This window comes from Dromiciops gliroides, chromosome 2 (genome assembly GCF_019393635.1).
Source record: "Dromiciops gliroides isolate mDroGli1 chromosome 2, mDroGli1.pri, whole genome shotgun sequence".
Lineage (NCBI taxonomy): Eukaryota > Metazoa > Chordata > Mammalia > Microbiotheria > Microbiotheriidae > Dromiciops > Dromiciops gliroides.
The window spans coordinates 394,685,256-394,703,748 of NC_057862.1; the positions used below are offsets into that span (position 1 = coordinate 394,685,256).

The 18,493-nt window shown below is 45.2% G+C and overlaps 1 protein-coding gene across 1 annotated transcript in view; it reads left to right on the forward strand.

Moving 5' to 3' along the window:
- The window catches only part of COL27A1 (collagen type XXVII alpha 1 chain), a 257,922-nt gene that overhangs the window by 117,686 nt on the left and 121,743 nt on the right, over positions 1–18,493 (forward strand). Inside the window, 6 exon segments of the mRNA XM_043989157.1 lie at positions 6,364–6,417; positions 7,131–7,175; positions 14,469–14,522; positions 16,442–16,495; positions 16,624–16,677; positions 18,385–18,438. Of these exon segments, the coding sequence (XP_043845092.1) occupies positions 6,364–6,417; positions 7,131–7,175; positions 14,469–14,522; positions 16,442–16,495; positions 16,624–16,677; positions 18,385–18,438 (315 nt within the window).

An 18,493-nucleotide genomic window follows, 5' to 3' on the forward strand; every position in this document is an offset into this window, starting at 1 on the left:
TTTTATTTTTTTGGCCTGTCACTCCTTCAGACTCACTGCCCTCTCTTGCCGGGGAGTAGGGAGTGGAGATGAAAAACTCTCCAAGGCTTCCTTGGACTTCAGTCCTTCTCTTGCTAAAATTCACTTGACTGGGCTAGTTGTAACCACCCTGGAAAATCCAGCAGAGGTGGTAGAAATGAAGAAAAACAATGGGGACTTTTTTTTCCCAGAAGAAATCTATCTAATTCTAAAGTTTCTCCCCTTGGCCCTAGAGGGCTGTGATTTGTCAAGTTGCCAGGGCCCCTAGAAGGAGCCCACCTTCTAATTTAAGTGGGTTGCCCACCCCCAACCCAATTCCCAGGCCTCCCTGGGGGAAGCCTTGGCAGCCGGGAAGCAGGAGGCAAGAGCAGCAGACATGACAGGCTCTGGTCCCAGTGGAGTCATTCTCCCAGAGGAACAGAAGAGGGAAGGAGCCCTCTAACGTTGGAGCTAAAGGGAAAGGGAGAGATTATGAGTCTGGTTTTCCACAGACTAGGAGGAAGGATGTGGTTTTGGTTGCTTTTTTTTTTTTTTGCTGAGGGGATCAAAATTCCATTTATTAATAACCATTTTAGTGGCAACCTGGATTAATTCAGGGCCTTATTTCTGGTGAACCCAAGGCATCATGTATATATGTTAAAACCTCATGCTGTGGGACTGTGACCTGAATAACAAAGACCTTTAAGGAATTTGAATAGTTACACTCCCTTGGGATGAGGCCACAAAATATTTATCTTATATTAAATTCTATCTTATAAGAATGTGATATTTGGAAGTTCTAGACAGCTGTTTTATATCTTCTGAGAAGTTCACAGGGGCATCATTGTCTCCCTCTTTAATAGAAGACCAACAATCAATAGTTGTATTTTGTCCTAAACAGAGAATGTGTTACCTTGTAGAAAAAAGGCCTAGACCAGATTCACCTGAGGTCTGGAGGGCTTGGGGCCTAGTTCCTACTCTGTTTCTAATTCATTGTATGACTTTTAGTGTGTTACCTTTAGTCTCCCCTAGCCTCATTTTCTTTTTAAAGTGGACATAGGAGGCAGCTAGGTGGCACAGTGGATAGAGCACCGGCCCTGGAGTCAGGAGTACCTGAGTTCAAATCCAGCCTCAGACACTTAACACTTATTAGCTGTGTGACCCTAGGCAAGTCACTTAACCCCAATTGCCTCAGCAAAAAAAAAAAAAAAAGTGGACATAATATCTGCCTACTTAACTCCTTCCTCTCTTTCAGAGAGTCTGATGAACTAATAATATCTGTAGAAGGCCTTTGGAAAGTTAGAAGTTCCCTATGGATGCAATGGCTAATTTTTGTGAAGTCCCTAGAGGAAAGAAAGGAGAAGCCACTAGCCTCAGACAGCCCCTATTCCTAATCACCCCATTTGTATCATCTTTCTTAACTCAGCCATCTCTGCTGGTTATTACAGAAGTTTCCAGCAAGTGACCTTGCCTCTTTCAAAGACCAGTCTTGAGGATGCTATAGGGAAGTTGTCATCATAGGTCTGTCTGTGCCTCAAGGAAAAATAATGTTGTCTGGGTAGGTTAAAAACAAGATAATCTCCCATGCCTAAAGATGGATTGGCAAGAAAAGCAAACCTGTTATCTGTTGTGAAGAAAAAAATGTTTGTTAGCTTAAGGAAGAAGCCATCTCCTGATGGCCAGTAGCATTTTAGCAAAGTATTGACTTATCCTGGGTTCCTGCTATGAAATTGAAAATGTCTGCCATTTCAGCCCATTCTATAATGAGGCCAGCACAACTTGGTTTTGGCAAATGGTTAGAGTTGACAATAGAAGTGCAGGCATAACCTCAATGAATTATTTTGCTAATTGTTCTTTCCATATTTTTGGACCTTAACCTCTACTTATCTTTAACTGTGATACATAAGGAGAGGGATTGGATCCATGAAACCATGGATCCAATGAGCATAAGGAATTTCCCCTACCAATGCGACTTACGGTCTTAGAGAGTTGCCTAGAAAACTGAGAGGTCAAATGATATTTGTTGTTGTTCAGTCGTGTCTGACTCTATGTGACCCTATTTGGGGTTTTCTTGGCAAAGATACTGGGGTGGTTTGCCATTTCCTTCTCCATCTCAGATTTTACAGGTGAGGAAGCTGAGGCAAACAGGATTAAGTGACTTGCCCAGGGTCACACAGATACTAAGTAAGTATCTGAGGCCAGATATGAACTCAGGAAAATGAGTTTTCCTGATTCCAGGTCTGGCAATCTATCCACTGTGCCACCTAGCTGCCTAGCATCAATAGCCATTATGGGTTTTTTGTTTGTTTGTTTTTTGTGGGGCAATGAAGGTTAAGTGACTTTCCCAGGGTCACACAGCTAGTAAGTGTCAAGTGTCTGAGGCCAGATTTGAACTCAGGTCCTCCTGAATCCAGGGCTGGTGCTCTATCCACTGAGCCACCTAGCTGCCCCAAACCATTATGTTTTTGAGGCTGTATTTGAACTCAGGTCATCTTGGCTTCAAGGACTTCTCTCTCTCCAATATGCTATGCTACCATCACTTTATCTTTAATTTTGATCTCTCTCTCCCTCCACACACACACACACACACACACACACACACACACACACACATACACACACACACATATAATACACATACACACAATTAAATTCAATAAATACTCCGTACAAGAAAGGGGAGAAAGCCTTCTTAGAGATCTTCACTCTAAACAAGTTGGCTCTCCTCCCTCAGTCACCCACCCTTTATGAACTCATGAATGTTGCGACTGAGAGAGTTCTTGAATCGAGCTCTGAATCCAATAGCTGGATCGCCTCATCCTATAGAGTTTCTTGGCCGTCATCACCCCTTCAGTGTCTGTGGCCCTGTGGGGCCTCTGCTGCTACTCCAGAGCCTCCTAAGGTAAAGGTTGTATCTCAGAAGTCCCCGTGTTTAAATCAGATGTCCCTGGAGTCTCTTGTGCTGATCCTGAGCTGGACAGGGATGGCATTGAAGTTTACACCCTGTGTGTAAGAAGTCTTTATGTCCCGTGCTCTGAAGAAGGGAGCCTGTGTTCCTGAAGGCTCCCGGTTCAGGGCTTGTCAGTTGCTTGCAACCAACCGCACGGCCTCTGGTGAAGGCAATGTTCCTTCAGTCCACCCAGCCCTGTTTATTTACACACCACAGGAGAGGCTGGACCCTCCATCACTGGCTCCTTTTATGAAGAAAGAGCTACTATGAGCAACAGGGGCCTGTTAAAATACAAACCTCTGAAAGGTTTTCCTCCCATCCTTGCTTTGCCACACAGCCAACACCCCAGTGTTTTATCCCCACTCCTCCATCCAGGGTCTTTTTTTTTTAAAACTGAGGCCTCAAATTCCTGATGGGAAGATACCTTGGCAACCAGCTGAGGTCCAATCAATTGCAGGCTTTCCTGGCAATTAATGATCTGGAGGCCTTTAAAAAACCTGGAGCTCTAGAAAAAAAAGAGGCTTTATGTTCTCGAAGGTTCCTAACTCAGCTCAGTGCCATAGAATGTTATAGCAGTAAGGGACCTCCTAGATTATCTAATTCAATTCCTTCTTCTTACCAATTGGGAAACTGAGGCACAGGGAGAGGAAGTGACCTACTCAAGATCATAGGATCATAGATTTGGAGTGGTAAAGTTGCGTTGGGGCCGTATCATCCAACACTCTTATCTTCCAGATGAGGAGAGGGGAGCCAAAAAAGTGAAGTGGCTTAAGCTAGTAAGTGTGTGAGGTCTAGCAGATACACAGTTCTGCCTCTTGCTGCAGGCATGATTGCAGGGTACAGCAAACCAGTCCAAAAGCCTCATGTCTCATGACTTCTGGCCTGGCACACCCCATGCTCCTCTCTCAGGCAGATGCCAGCCATGAGTGTTGGATCTTCAATCCTCATAATTTTGGAGTCAATAAGATGCTGCTCTCAGTCCTTTCCCCAGGAGTCACTTAAAATAAAGTCATTCATTCATTCATTCAATTCCCAAGGAATCAGTGAGCTCTAAGAGAGTGTTTGCCCCCACCAGAAGCGATCTTCCAGGAAAAGCAAAGAGTGAGTCCAAGAGAAAGAGCTTGAAGTCCAAGACCTGAGCCAGCATTGTATACTCCTAGCACAAGGTGGATAGGGAATTCTTCCATGGCTGTTGTGAGACTGGAGGAAGCCAAGTTATAGGAGTATGAATCCCTATCAATGGGCTATATTCTGTTCTTTCTTGGCTCTCCAAGCTGACTCTGGCTGACTTGAGAAGAAGCCACGCCCAACCATCAAATGAAGAAAGTTATGGCATACTGCATTAAGGGGGGAAGGACTCTGGTCCCTGACCTACCTCCTTCTGGCCAGATTCTGCAACTGGTGAGCTGATAGCAAAGTAGGTTAGAAGAATGTACCATTTTGGAATGTACTTTTTAAAGATGATCTTAGATTTGGAAAGGATAGGTCAAATCTTTGCTCTCTTGGAAAACTGGGGCACAGAGGTGGGTCCCAGTGACTAAAGTCTTCTGTTTGAGGCTAAGTCCACCCCCAAAGAGGGCCCCTGTCTTGTAGTTGGGGAGGGGGAGTGAGTCAGCCTCTACAGTCTGTTTGCTTTTTCTGTTCTTGTCTTGGCTGAACCAGCTTGACAGGGGTTGACTGGGGGCAGGGGTGGAGAGAATGGGGGTGGGTAGTTCAGCTGGAATGAGACCCAACCAGAGGCCCAGGGCTGGAAGATTCAAATCCCTCCTGTGATCTGATGTCTGTGATATCAGACCTAGGGTCAGAAGTAAAGCCATACCTGCCGAAGGAGCAGCCCCATTTGATCCAAGCTGCCAGCTTCTGGATGGGAGATGCTTCACATGGTCACCAAGGGTCTGGAATCCAGGCATCTCACAGAAATGAGATAACTGAGCCAGATGTCTTAGAGGAAGTAGATCTCAGCACTTTTTATAGACCTTCAAGTTCATCCAGTTTAAGGGTTCTTGGCCTGTGTGTGTGTGTGTGTGTGTGTGTGTGTGTGTGTGTGTGTGTGAGAGAGAGAGAGAGAGAGAGAGAGAGAGAGAGAGAGAGAGAGATGGACTCCTCTGGAAATCTGGTGAAGTCTACGGATGTCTCAAAATAATGTTTTTAAATGCAGAAAATAAAATACATAGAGTTACAAAGGGAACTATACTGAAATACAATTATCAAAAAAAAAAAGTTTTTAAAGTTTACTGACCCCAGGTTAAGAAGCCTTGATCTAAGCCCTCATTTTATAAATGAAGAACTTGAGATCCAGAAAGGGGACTTCACTTGGCCAGGGTTCTAACAATGAATTAGTGGCAGAGGCAAGGCTAGAACTCAAGTCAGCTGACTCTTGGTCTTGTGCTGCGGATGGATGGGACGAGTTAGGGAGGAAAGAAAGTCAACTGAGGAACGTCTGTGTTAGATTTGTCCAAGCTCAGGGAGCTCCACTCACTCTCTCTCCCTTGAGGCATTTCACAGACCTGGGTTCCCATTGGCTGGAACCAGTGGATCATAGAATAGAATGACATTCTTTATTTTTCCTCCTCCTCCTTCCCTCTGAGACATCTCCAAGCAGCTTGTCAGAGAAACTTGAGTGTGTATTTCCAAGCCTGGGGGACCTGGTGAATCCATTACTCCTTTCAAATGACTTCTGCTCCAGTTTTCCACTTTGTCTTTGGCAAAGAGCTGGCCGCATTCCTTTTATTTACTTTTCCTTGCCATAGCTGAGGAAGGATGGCCATCTATCTCCCTTTGGTAGGAGGGGAAGCCGTAGAAAATTTGCTTCGGGTCATTGAGTCCCCATAACCTGCCCTCTTGTCCCCTCCATGATCATAAGGCTTTTGGGAAGAGCTTTTTAAAGACTGACTCACAGAAAGTAGCATAAGATTTAGAACTCGATGGAAGAATCCAATCCAACAGATGAGAAAACCTAAGCCCAGAGAGGAGAAGGGATTTGCTCACATGCAACTAGTAAATAGTAATAAATGCTAGGTCCACATTCAAAGGCAGGTGCCCTAAGGCCAAACTCAATGTTCTTTCTATTAGACTCATTACCTGTTTGCCTCTCCCAGTCTTGTCTGGAAACACAAAGGCAAAGAAATTCTCTGTAGGGCAGGAGGAGAGGGGAAATCTGAATGCAGGCCAACTTTGTTGAGACCCCAGAGGAATCTTGGGCTGAATAAAGAACACTGTTCTTTGGGCACTATTCCTTGAAAGTCTCTAATTCTGAGAAAACTCTGGATTGGTGTGGGTTAATAGAGTAAGACCTCCTCTAGGGCATAGGTCACTCCCTCTGAATCCTAGCCAGGAAGGCCTTTTACAATACTTTGTCTGGCTTTGAGACCCTTGTTGTTCCCTTAAAATACCTCAAGTTTCTTTTTGTTTCCTAGGGAGACATGGGAATTATTGGTCCAATTGGCTACCCAGGACCCAAGGGAATGAAGGTAAGTGAGCCACCGAACCCACTGTGTCCTATAGCAGGACATGGCATACCTGGCTGTTGATGCTGTAAATTTCAAGATGTCAAAAACACTTACCTTTAAAGGGGGTGGGAATGGAGAGAGACAATAAAGCAGGAAACTCAGGGAGAAGAATTTGTGCAGAGTCTTGCTCTTTAAGAGATATTACAATCCTGGGGCTGTTTCTTCTCTGGTTCTTCAGCCTGTTGTGATTGGGTCAGAGAGACTGGTGGGAACTGCTGGATTAGCTTCATGAACTAGGAAGATGGCAGCCATGTGGTACAGTGGAAAGAGCTCTCACTGGAGTCAGAGGACCTGGGTTCAGTCACTTACTACCCTGCTACCTGTTTTGTCACTTAAGCACCCTGGGTGCCAGTGTCCTCATCTGTCAATGAAGGAGTTTGGACAGAATGACCTCTAAGCCATCTATCTCTAGACCAGCCTCCTCTGACCCTTGCTGAGTTGCTCAGTGAGGTAGGAGGAAGAACAGGAATGAAGTCATCTGGGTTCTAGTTCCACCTCTCTCCCTGACCCATGCTGTAACCTCGGGCAAGTCATTTGACTTCCCCAGGCTCAGTTTCCTCCCTTCTGAAATGAGGGTGTTGGACTAGATGATTCATGAGGCCCTTTTCAACTCTCAAATGTCTTCAGAACTTTGTCCTGGAGCTGGGTACTTACACAGGGTTTCTGTCTTGCAGGGGCTTATGGGAAACATCGGAGAACACGGACTGAAAGGTGATAAGGTGATCTGAATACTCCCTTATTGCACTGTATTTTATTCTGCATGTAAACTACTCCTCCATACTCCCTCCTGAAAACCTCACCATCCTCACTGCTGCTGCGTGTCCTCTGTACTCTCTCCTCCTCCCAGAGCCTAGGCATCCTCCACTTTCTCCCTGTTGGCGCTGGGTCATAGGCAGCAGTAGTGGGAGAGGGCAGCCCTTTGCAGAACTGAAGGCACATTGTTAATTCAAGAACAGGAAACCATATAATGTATAACATGGTCTGCAACTAACATTTTTTGAGTGTGGTTCATTTAGGGATGTGAAAACCCAGGAGAAAAATGTTTGAAAAAAAACTGTGCAAATATTTTTCTTGTGATTTTTTTATGGGGAGGATAACCCCCAAATTCCCCTCTTCTGAATTTTCCATTTTTTTCTCTCTAGTTTTCACTTTTCTGAAATATTTCTCCTGCTCTGAAAGAAGCAGCTTGGTACAGTGACTTTGGAGCATTTTGGAGCAGGAATGAACAATTTTAACCTTTTTGTGTGTATCATGGGCCCCTTTGGCAGTCAGGTGAAATCTATTAACTTCTCAGAAAAAAAAAAGCGTTTTTAATAATTTAAATAAAATAAAAATCAGTGGGGGGCAGCTAGGTGGCACAGTGGATAGAGCACTGGTCCTGGAGTCAGGAGGACCTGGGTTCAAATTTGGCCTCAGACACTTGACACTTACTAGCTGTGTGACCTTGGGCAAGTCACTTAACTCCAATTGCCTCACGCCACCCCCCCCAAAAATAAATAAAATAAAAATCCATAGGATTACAAAGGAAATAATTATACTGAGCTGCAGTTGTCAAAAAAAATTTTTTTAAGTTACAGACACCAAATGAATAAGCCCTGCTCTAGAGAAAGAGGACCTGAGTTTAAATCCTACCTTGGACAAATCATTTAACCTTCCCTTGGACTTAATTTCCTCACCTGTAAAATGAGAGGATTCTATAAGATAGCTCCTCTGAGGTCCTTTCTGTCTCCAGTTCTGTGATTCTATGAGTTGTTTCTTCTATGATTCAGGTATACTCAGATTCCCAGAGGTCTCTTTGGCTTTTTCCCTAATGAAAAAAACTGTTCCTTTTTATCCCAGTGACCAGTCCTATACAGAAGCCCGGGTTTTCCATGACCTATGTTGGATAGGTTCCTACTTACAACCACTTGGCCTTCTCTGCCTCCTGGCTTGGAGCTGAGCACTGGAACAAAGATTCCCGTTTGAATTGAACAACACTCCAAATCTATTTTCCCGATTTTTTGGGTAGCTTTAATATTTTTTTTTTCTTACCCCATTTCACATTTGAACTAAAAAAGGTTCCTTGGCTACTAGGACATGAGAATCTACATCGGATTTTCCCAATTGGAAAAAAAACAAAACAAAACATTTTTTTAAGGCCTGGCTTCTTTATTGGTAGCAGAGTACTACTATACGGTCAAGTCCTTAGTAATTTGGCACTAGTTCTATCACCCCTGTGGAGCTGCCCCATGCTTTACTTGACTCTCTAGGCTCATGGTGGGCCAAAACTCAACCCCTTGATAGGTCTAAGAATGCCTGGCCTGCATGAGACACCCCCCAGGAACTAGAACACCACAGGAATTTGTTTTCCCAATTCCCCTTTGTCCAGGGCAGTCTTGGTTTTCTGAATTTCAGGCCAATCCAACCTTTTGGGATGGACATAGGTGAGAGAGGAGGGACTTTTGTGAGAAGGGGCAAGCCTGAGGCAGCTTCTTTTAGGTCATGTATCCAGAGGCCATTTTCCAGAGACCTCACCTATATGGAACTTAAGAAAGAAGTGTGTGTGTGTGTGTGTGTGTGTGTGTGTGTGTGTGTGTGTGTGTGTGTGTGTGTGTGTGTGTGTGTGTGTGTGAGAGAGAGAGAGAGGGGGGGGGAATTGTTTTAAATGCCTTTGAGCAGCCAGGCGAGATGTCACAATGTTCATGAATGAAGTCATATGCTTTCCAGCCAAGAGAGCCCCTCAGGCCTTTACACAGACCTGGCTTTCTTCTCTTTTACCCATTTCTAGTATTCATCCTCCAGATTCAAAGGAACAAAGTAGAAGGGAGAAAGGTGGTGACAGAGCAGGAGTTCTTTACTTGATGTCTCTAGACCCCCAGGGGTCTATGGGTAGATTTCAGGAAACTCATGACCACAGATTGGGTAAAAACAAAAACAAAACAAAACAAAAACCCCAAACCCACATCTTTGTTTTTGCTAACTTTAGATTTTCTTTGTAATCCCAAGTATTTTTTGGTATGCATTTAAAAACATTATTCTGAGAAGGGGTTCACAAGAGGGGTCTAGGACACACATTCAAAAGGAGAGAGCCCCTGTACACTTCATTGGCTTTGGAATGGAATCAAAGACACACTACCCAAGGTACCATCACCTTCCAGTTACCTGACCTGACTGCCCCCATGGTGGGATGGGATGCGGGAGTGGAGAGATGGGAAGGGACCCTGAGTGACCTACTGAGGAGCTAATCCAACTGAACCTTCTGCCTCCTGCTCGGAGACAGCTGACAGTTGGGCATGGGATTTGTAACTGGAAGGAACTGAAGGAGGACAGGTCCAGTTCCCCTATTTTACAGATGAGAAAACTGATTCAGGATTTTAAGCTGGGGCTCCTGCTTGAAAACCCTGTTTTCTTGCCACTGCACTGTGGAGGTGCTACCAGAGTCTGGTATACTGATAACAAGGCCAGAAGTGACCACAGCCGGTCAGTGGAGAAGGAGATAACAACTCTAAAAAGCAAACAGGAGGATTTAGAAAGCATAGATGCTGGGGCCATCAGGGGCAGACTGTACCACACTTCTCAGTAGGCCCCAAGGGTGTCATTGCATTTCAACCAGGTGTGGTTCCTGATGAGGGGAGATAGCCTGAGTAATGGGAAGAATGCTATCCTAGGAGTATGTATACTAGGCGGGAAGGGGCAGGTGGGGGGGGGGTGGTGGCGGTGTGCGTTCCATTATTATCTCACTGTGTGACCTCTGTGTCTCTGGACCTAGTTCTACATTTGGGGAGAGGCAGGAAGAAGATTGAACTAGATAGGTCTCTAAAGTCTTTTTGACTCCAAAGTTCTTCATATCACTGCCCATCATGGGAAGCATTACCATGCATTGCAAAGTGTGCTGGATTTTGGTCAGAGGAGCTGGGTTCAAATCCTAACCCTTCCATTTTTTTAAAAATTTTTTTTTTTTGGTGAGGCAATTGGGGTTAAGTGACTTGCCCAGGGTCACACAGCTAGTAAGTATTAAGTATCTGAGGCCGGATTTGAACTCAGGTCTTCCTGACTCCAGGGCCGGTGCTCTATCCACTGCGCCACCTAGCTGCCCCTCCTTCCATTCTTAATATGACCTTAGACAAATGACCAAATCTCTCTGGCTGTAGTTTCCTCTACTGTAAAGGAAGGAAGGAAGGAAGGAAGGAAGGAAGGAAGGAGGTTTTAGTCTTTGTTGTTGTTATTCAGTTGTTGCAGTAGTGTCCAATTCTTTGTGACCCCGTTTGAGAGGTTTTTTTTGTCAAAGATACTGGATTGGTTTGCCATTTTCTTCTCCAGCTTATTTGACACACAGGCAACTGAGGCAAACAGGGTTAGGTGACTTGCCCAGGGTCACAAGGCTGGGAAGTGTCTGAGGCCAGACTTGATCTGGAGTCTTCCTGACTCCAGGCCCAGCACTCAGTCCACTGCACTGTGCTCAAAAGTCCCTTCTAGCACCAAGTCTAATGATATTAGTATAAATGATGATCCTGAGTCATAAGATTAAATTATGCTCATTATCTTGTGTTTAAGAAGGGTTTCATCACAAATGGTTCAACTATGGCTGATAAAGGATTAAGTTTCATTTTCTAGAAAATTCCCTTCTATGGAACCCCTCCTTCCCTAACAATAGAAATGGAAGGGATATTCATTTATAAAGAGCTTCCTATATGCCAAGCATTGTGCTAAATACTTAAAAAACAAAAAACAAACAAACAAAAAACCCCCAAATATCTCATTTGATTTTCCCAATAACCTTGTGAGGCAGGTGCTATTATTATTCTCCATTTTATAGTGGAGGAAACTGGGGCAAACAGAGGTTAAATGACTTGCCTGGGGTCACAAAGCTAGGAAGTATACAGGGCTGAATTTGAACTCAGATCTTCCTGATTTCAAGCCCAGTGCTCTATCTACTGAGTCACCAAACACCTCCAACATGAAATAAATTAAGAGATTGGTGGTAATAACTGATGGGTAATGATCAGTACCCCGGGAACTATCCCATCCAAAGGTTTCTCAGAACCACACAGCATACTCTGTGTTCCTTAGGTTCCTTCTCTGGCTGAGTTTTCCTTCATCTGAGCTGTCTTTGTGGATAAAGTTCTAGTCCTCCAGCAGCTCAGGTACCCTGGTGGATACCAAATGTTTCCCATACCCCTTAATGCCCCAAGGCTAAGGCAGGTCCAGGCAATCAGGGATTATCTTCTTTGTAGCCATCCCCACTCCAAAATCCCTAGCCCAACTTGGTCGATAGCAAATAACCCAGGTAGGAAAAGGTGAACTTGTGTTTGCCTTTGTGTGTGACTATATCCCAGAGCCAAGTAAGTGAGGTATGATTGTTAGTTAATGTGACTACAGTTATCCCTTCCACTACTTTCCCACTAAGGTTTCAATATCAGTCAGCATAAGAAGTTAAATGGGAGGGGCAGCCAGGTGGTGCATTAGATAAAGCATCAGCCCTGGATTCAGGAGGACCTGAGTTCAAATCCAGCCTTAGACACTTGACACTGACTCTGTGACCCTGAGCAAGTCACTTAACCCTCATTGCCCCCCCCAAAAACAACAACAACAACAAAAGCATAGACCAAAAAAGAAATTAAATGGGAATTTGGGGGAAGTTTTGCGGAAGCCACAGACAACATGCAAAGGCCAGGAGACAACACAGAAAAAGTTTAGAAACTTAGAAATGCATAACCCAGATTTTACAATAGGTACCCATAAACACCCCATAAAAGAAAAAGAAAAAATTCAGACCTCTTCTCTGGTACGAAGGGAGGGCCAAAATGTTGTATGTGGATTTTCCAGATCATGGGGGCACTGTGCCCTTAACCCCTGCCATGTGGAAGGGATAACTGTACTTTAAAAAAGACAGAGAGAGAGGGGGGTGGAGAGAGGGAGGGAGGGAGGGAGGGAGGGAGAGAGAGAGAGAGAGAGAGAGAGAGAGAGAGAGAGAGAGAGAGAGAGAGAGGTCTTTATACATTCAGCTAAGTGTCAGTCAGTGAAAGTGGTCCCCATGGCAGCAGGCTGTGTGCTGGCTTATTCGAGTGAGATGCCAGCTCTCCAAGAAGTCTGAGGGCTCCTCTTTGGGAATGACCCTCAGAACCTCTAGCCCATTCTCTTTGATCTCTGCAGTGGTTGCACATCTGGTTTAGCCGAGGCTCACGTGGCACCTTGTCCCCAATAAGTGCTAAGTAAATGATCATTGAATTAAGTTGTTCAAGGGTAGATTGGAATTCTACAAATAGTAAAAAGACCCAAATTGGGTGAATAAAGGGGAGGATCAGGCTGGGTTGTACCAATCTGGGTTACAAACAAGGTGTAGATAGGAAGGAGGATAGGGAGAGGGAATGGACCTGTCAATTCATTGATATTAGGAAAGTCCCAGAAGCGGGAATTCCCTCCACCAATGCAAGTCAGCACTTCCTCAGCAACTTATCCTCTTAAGAGAGTTGTCTAGAGCAGTGAGAGGTTAAGTGCCTTGCCCAGGGTCACACAGCCAATACATTTCAGAGGCAGGATTTGAACCCAGCTCTTCCTAGCTTTGAGGCTAGCTCTCTATCCACTATGCTTCTCAGAAATAAAGGGATGAGACTCATTTTCTGGCCAGTACTAGCAACATGACACACTGTTTTGTCTCTGGAATGTCCTCACACACTCACCATAACCCTCTTAATTCTAACCCCTTCCATCTGTTATCTCCTATTTATCCTGAATATAGCTTGCTGTATATATATTTGTTTGCATGTTGTCTCTATAATCAGATTGTAAGCTCCTTGAGGGCAGGAACTGTCTTTTGCCTCTTTTTTGTATCCCTGATGCTTAGTACAGTGCTTGACACATAGTAGGTGCTTTAAAAGTGTTTATTGATTGATACATCAACATACACATACATGTATATATGTGCACATTCTCCTTGTTGGCCTGATTGCAGTCAACTATAAAGTAATGAGACTGATTTTTCTGGCTTATAAACCAATTCCAAAGGTACTTTCAAAAGAAGGATCCGGACTTGGTTTTAAGCAATGAGAGCATTGTCGGAATAAGTGTACCTTTTGGTGGGGCCAGTACCCTTTGGATGAAAAGATATGGGTTAGACTAGATGGCTTCTGAAGGTCCCTTCCCGTTCTAAAATTCCAAGTACAAATCTTTTTGTTTAAAAAAAAAATCAGTTTCATTATTTTAGAGTCACATTAGTGATTACTAAGTGATCATCCCATTCTCTGTTAGCAGAGATAACCTCTTTGAGCCCTTGTGAGATTTTATTTTTATTACCTACACACATGTCCTGTTTACTCTAGGCTTGGGAGGGCAGTGTGTAATAGAACAGGGCTCTTTAAACTTTTTCCACTCATGACCCCTTTTTGCCCAAGAAATTTTTATGCGACCCTAGGTATTTAGAGATATAAAATACGTATACGTAACCTTTTATTATTGCCAAGTTTTTTGTAACCTCCACATTCAGTTATGTGACCCCATATGGGGTCATGACCCACTTTTTAAGAAGCTAGGGACTAGAGGACTGGATTTGGAACTAGGGGACCTGAGTTTGAATCTTGCCTCTTCTATTTACTGTGTGACATGGGGCAAATAACTTAACCATTCTGGGCCTGAATTTGAAGAGATAGTTGGATTAGATAATGATCTATACTTTAAGGATACTTTGTGAGGTATTTCTGTGTTAGGCACCCTCTGGTTGAGCATGGCCCCAGCCAGGCCAACAGGCCAAATATAGCTGGATCAGGACTTGAAAAGTTCATTTAGTTCCTAGTTAGTGTAACTCATAGAATAGGTCTCTTTGGCCCTGGTTTGGCCCTGGCCTTCTTTGGCTGGGTTTTAGAGACAGTCATGTTCCTGCAACCCCAGGTTGTGGGCCAGGGAGCCAGCCTTCTCACCTCCATCATGGTCTGCCTTCCAGCCCTCTCCTCAGGAAGGCCGTGGGATAAGGGTTGGGGGAAATGGGAGTTTACCATGGCTGGGGTCTATTGTAACTCTCTTTGGTGATGTGTATTCAGGGTGATCAAGGGCTGCCTGGTGTGCCCGGAGATATCGGATTCCAAGGAGATAAGGTAACTGCATCTAATTTCCTCTCTTCCTCCTCCTGTTTGTGCCCAACTTGGCTTCTTTCCGGTGGTCGATATTGTGCCTTGAACCTCTGAGCTGTTTGCCTTTTAGCCTCACAATTCTCCCTGGGCTCTGGGGACCAGTAGTATTTCCCAGAGTGGAATTCTGAGCTCTGGCGCCATAACTTCCTGTCTATAAATCACCCCTGTCAGGAAAAAGAGGACACTGCTGAGTTATAAGCAGGGTGCTTCATAGGTAGTGGCAGTGATGCTTTATACCCAAAGGGCACAGAATCAGGTGATGCCCTTTCCACCAAATAGAGTTGTAAAGATTGTTGGCATCCCCATCAAGCATTTAACCCTGGTAATGGATGGAGATGGTGAAGCTCAGTAAAGTGAGGTGACTTGTTCAAGGTCATATAGTCAGGGATAGCAGCTCTTGTGCTTTTAGTGATTAGCCATCACTTCCTCCTCCTATTCCTCAACAGATTTCTCCCTAACACTTTCATTGGTATGTACTGAAAAATAGTCCTTTGTGTGTACAGTTTATATAGTGCCTTCATCTCTCTGTTATTTGCTACCCATTTGACCTTGGACAAGTCACCACCTTTCTGGGCCTCAGTTTCCTTATATGTAAAATGAGGGAATTGGATTAGATGATTTCTGAAGTCCCTTCTAGTTCTGAATCTACAGTTCTGTTTCTCACAACAACTCTGTGAAGTAGATAGGGTGAAATTTATTGTTCCTATCTTAAAAAGGAAGAAACTGCCTCTCAGAGAAGTAAAATGACTTGTCCAAAGTCATGTGGCTAGTAAGTGTCAAAGCTAACACTACAACCCTGCTCTTCTCATCCCAAGGCCTCTGGGTTGCCTGCATGGGCTTTTCTGACCTTTTCCTAAATGAACTTCTTGCTGCCAACTATCCCAAGATCTCTGAGAACTTGGTGAAACTCTTTCTTGCTTGATTTAAGCCAGGAGTCTTGGGAGAATGAGCTTGAACTGTCGCTCCCAGGTCTTTGCCAAGGATGGACCTTGATGTCTACCCAACATTCCGTGCTGTTCCTGCTTTTCTCTGGCTTCTCTAAAGGAGGGTCCCCTTGGCCCCTCTGCCCCATTAGCACCCTCATGGTGAGGGCAATTATGATGTCATCTTGGGCTATCTTGTAAAAAAGCCAGAGTGACCTGCATCTAGTACCAGCTCTCTTTTTGAACTTGGCTTATATAGACAGCTAGGGATCAATAGAGACATTTGTGTGTTTAGGGGTGGATTACTGCCCTAGCGGATGCCCACGGCAGGTAGAGTGCTTGGTTTCTCTAAACTTCAGCTCTATCAGACTGTCAACTCCATTGGAGGAGGGACTGTCTTATCTAAATTTTGCATTTCACCCAGCACCAAGGTGTGTTTGTGGGACATAGAGGGTGTTTAATTAAATTGAGTGCATCATCCTTCTGTGCCTCAGTTTCTTCCTCCATCAAGTAATAATACTCATCCTCCCCACCTCATGGGGTTGTTGTGAGGACCAGTCAATCAAGAAAGGATTTATTAAGAGTTTACCAAGAAGGGGAACCTAGGTGGCACAGTGGATAAAGCACCGGCCCTGGATTCAGGAGGACCTGAGTTCAAATCCGGCCTCAGACACTTGACACTTACTAGCTATGTGACTCTGGGCAGGTCACTTGGCCCCCGTTGTCCTGCAAAAAAAAAGAGAGTTTACCAAGAGCCAGGCACTATACGAAATGTTGAGGATGCAGGATTGTTTCCAATGATGGTTGGAAAGCCCTTTGCAACCCCAAAGTGCTATACAAATATAAGCCATTGCCATTATTTCCTGAATAGGTGCACCTGATATTGACTCACTGAGGCCAAAAGATGTTTTCCTTGAAATTCTCTTCTCTCCTAATGTCAGACTGGTCTGTGCTTTGCAGGGGAGCCAGGGGACGTCAGGGTCACCAGGTGCTCGAGGAAAGCCAGGCCCCCCAGTAAGTAAGCCTTCTTCATTTGTTTCCAGATCTCTTGCCTCACTCCCTCAGCTTGGAGGATGGTGGCTCCTGGGGAGATTGTGTGTCTGGCACTCACCTCTTTCCTCCCTGTCTTTTTTGCTCCATAGGGCAAATCTGGTGACAAAGGACCAGTTGGGTTTCCTGGGCCTCCAGGTCCTGAGGTATGTGGGTGCTTGATTGGTTCGTGCCCTAGAACTCTGATGGTGAAGTATTACTTTTCCCCTTCTGACTCCATTTCTCCTTGGGCTCCTGACTTTTGGCAGTCGCTGGGGAGTACCCCGGAGTTCCCCAGAGCATTGTTTGGCAGGTGAATTTTGGGGAGTTGGGGGAGGGGGGGGTTGATATTTTAATTTGGAGAGAAATAGCCAAGAGATCTAGTCTTTCCTTCTTTCCATTAGATCAAGGCTGTACTGGCTGTACTCAGGCTCAGAGCTGCTGGTTGTATAGAGTTCTGGGTTCTATCCTGAGACATCCAACTCCCCTCTCTTTGAACATCTCCCGAGCCTAGAACCATGTGCACAGTATTATCTGGGTAGATTTTCTAATGCAGCTGATACAATTTGACAGCCCTATCCAATGGCATGGTATTTCTCTTCCCTTTGTTTACTAATGTTATCTCAGGGCCTCAAGACTTTAGTGAGGGGTCTGGGGGGGACTATGGAGAGTAAAAAGAGGAAGAGGAGGAAAAAACTGGATCTGCTCTACTGTGGGTTCTCAGAACCAGGAACCTTTCAGTAGAGGGAGCCCCAGGCCTGACTGGTCCCAGTCAGATCCCAGCTGAAATGAGGCTGGCCTCAGGAACCCACTGAGCCCCTGGCCTGCTGTATTTGGCTCTCAGTGAGGCCTCTCTCTGTCTAAGACAAAAGGGCTTTGGCTCTCACCAGCTTCCTGAATCATTCCAAAGATTCTCATTTCCATGCCTCTTGGGAACCCCGTGGAGCAGGGATTGTTTCCTATGGGTGCTAGAATGTCTCTAAAGTTTCCAGTCTCACCTTCTTGGTCCCAGGAGATGTCTGATTAAGAAAGTGGTCAGGAGGCACATAGAGAGAGGTATAGCCTTTTGTTGTGGGTGCAATTCCAGGGGAAGCAATGCCCTTACTCCCTGCCCTACCCTGCCCCACTCGGGGCTTAGCAAACATCTCCTACCTGTTCCCAAGATCCACCTGGCATCCAAACTGGGCCCCCTAGTTGGGCTATTTAATGCTGACTTTGGCCTTGCAACAGGTCTATCTTTAGAATGCCAAATTCAGCCGCTTTTCTATGGCTGTATCTCCTTTCATTGGTCCCCGAGGAGAAGGCTCTGTGAGTGCCCGGGAGCTTCTCGCCAAGGCTGGCCGACAAGCCTTAGCCTTTCATCAGCATCCTAGCATTTGGCTGTGACCGGGGCTCTCCGAAGAACCCAAATGATGGCTCCTGCATCCTTCCTTTGTTCCCATGGGATGGCAACATGTATTTCTCAGTTGTCCTTGACCAGTGGGGCGGAGTGGACAGGATTCAACTTAGCTGCAGACAGAAGCTGATGAGCATGTCATCACTCCTCAGTTTTCCCCTCCCCTTTCCTGTGGAGAAGGGAGTACTTTGATTCTTCAATAGAGCACATGTGTGTGAGCGCCAGCCACTGATTAGCAATGCAATAGCCAAATCCTCATTCGAGGAAATCAAGGGCATCTCCAAATGTCCCACCCCTTCCCCCACCTCCTCCCAGGGACACAAAATCCCCTGAAGAGGGGTACGTGTCCCGGCTCAGGTTACCCCAAAGTCTAGTGCTGTGTTTGAGGATTATGGTAGGTATCACCCCCACCTAGATCCTGCTTGTTGTGCTGTGTGAGTCGTACAGGAAGGGTCTCTGTCTTTCTTCTTCCATGTAGGGATTCCCAGGGGACATAGGACCACCAGGCCAGAATGGTCCAGAAGGTGCAAAGGTGAGTTGGTGGCCAATAACAGCTTTGTGCTTAGATGGAAAGAGCTGAGGGAGAT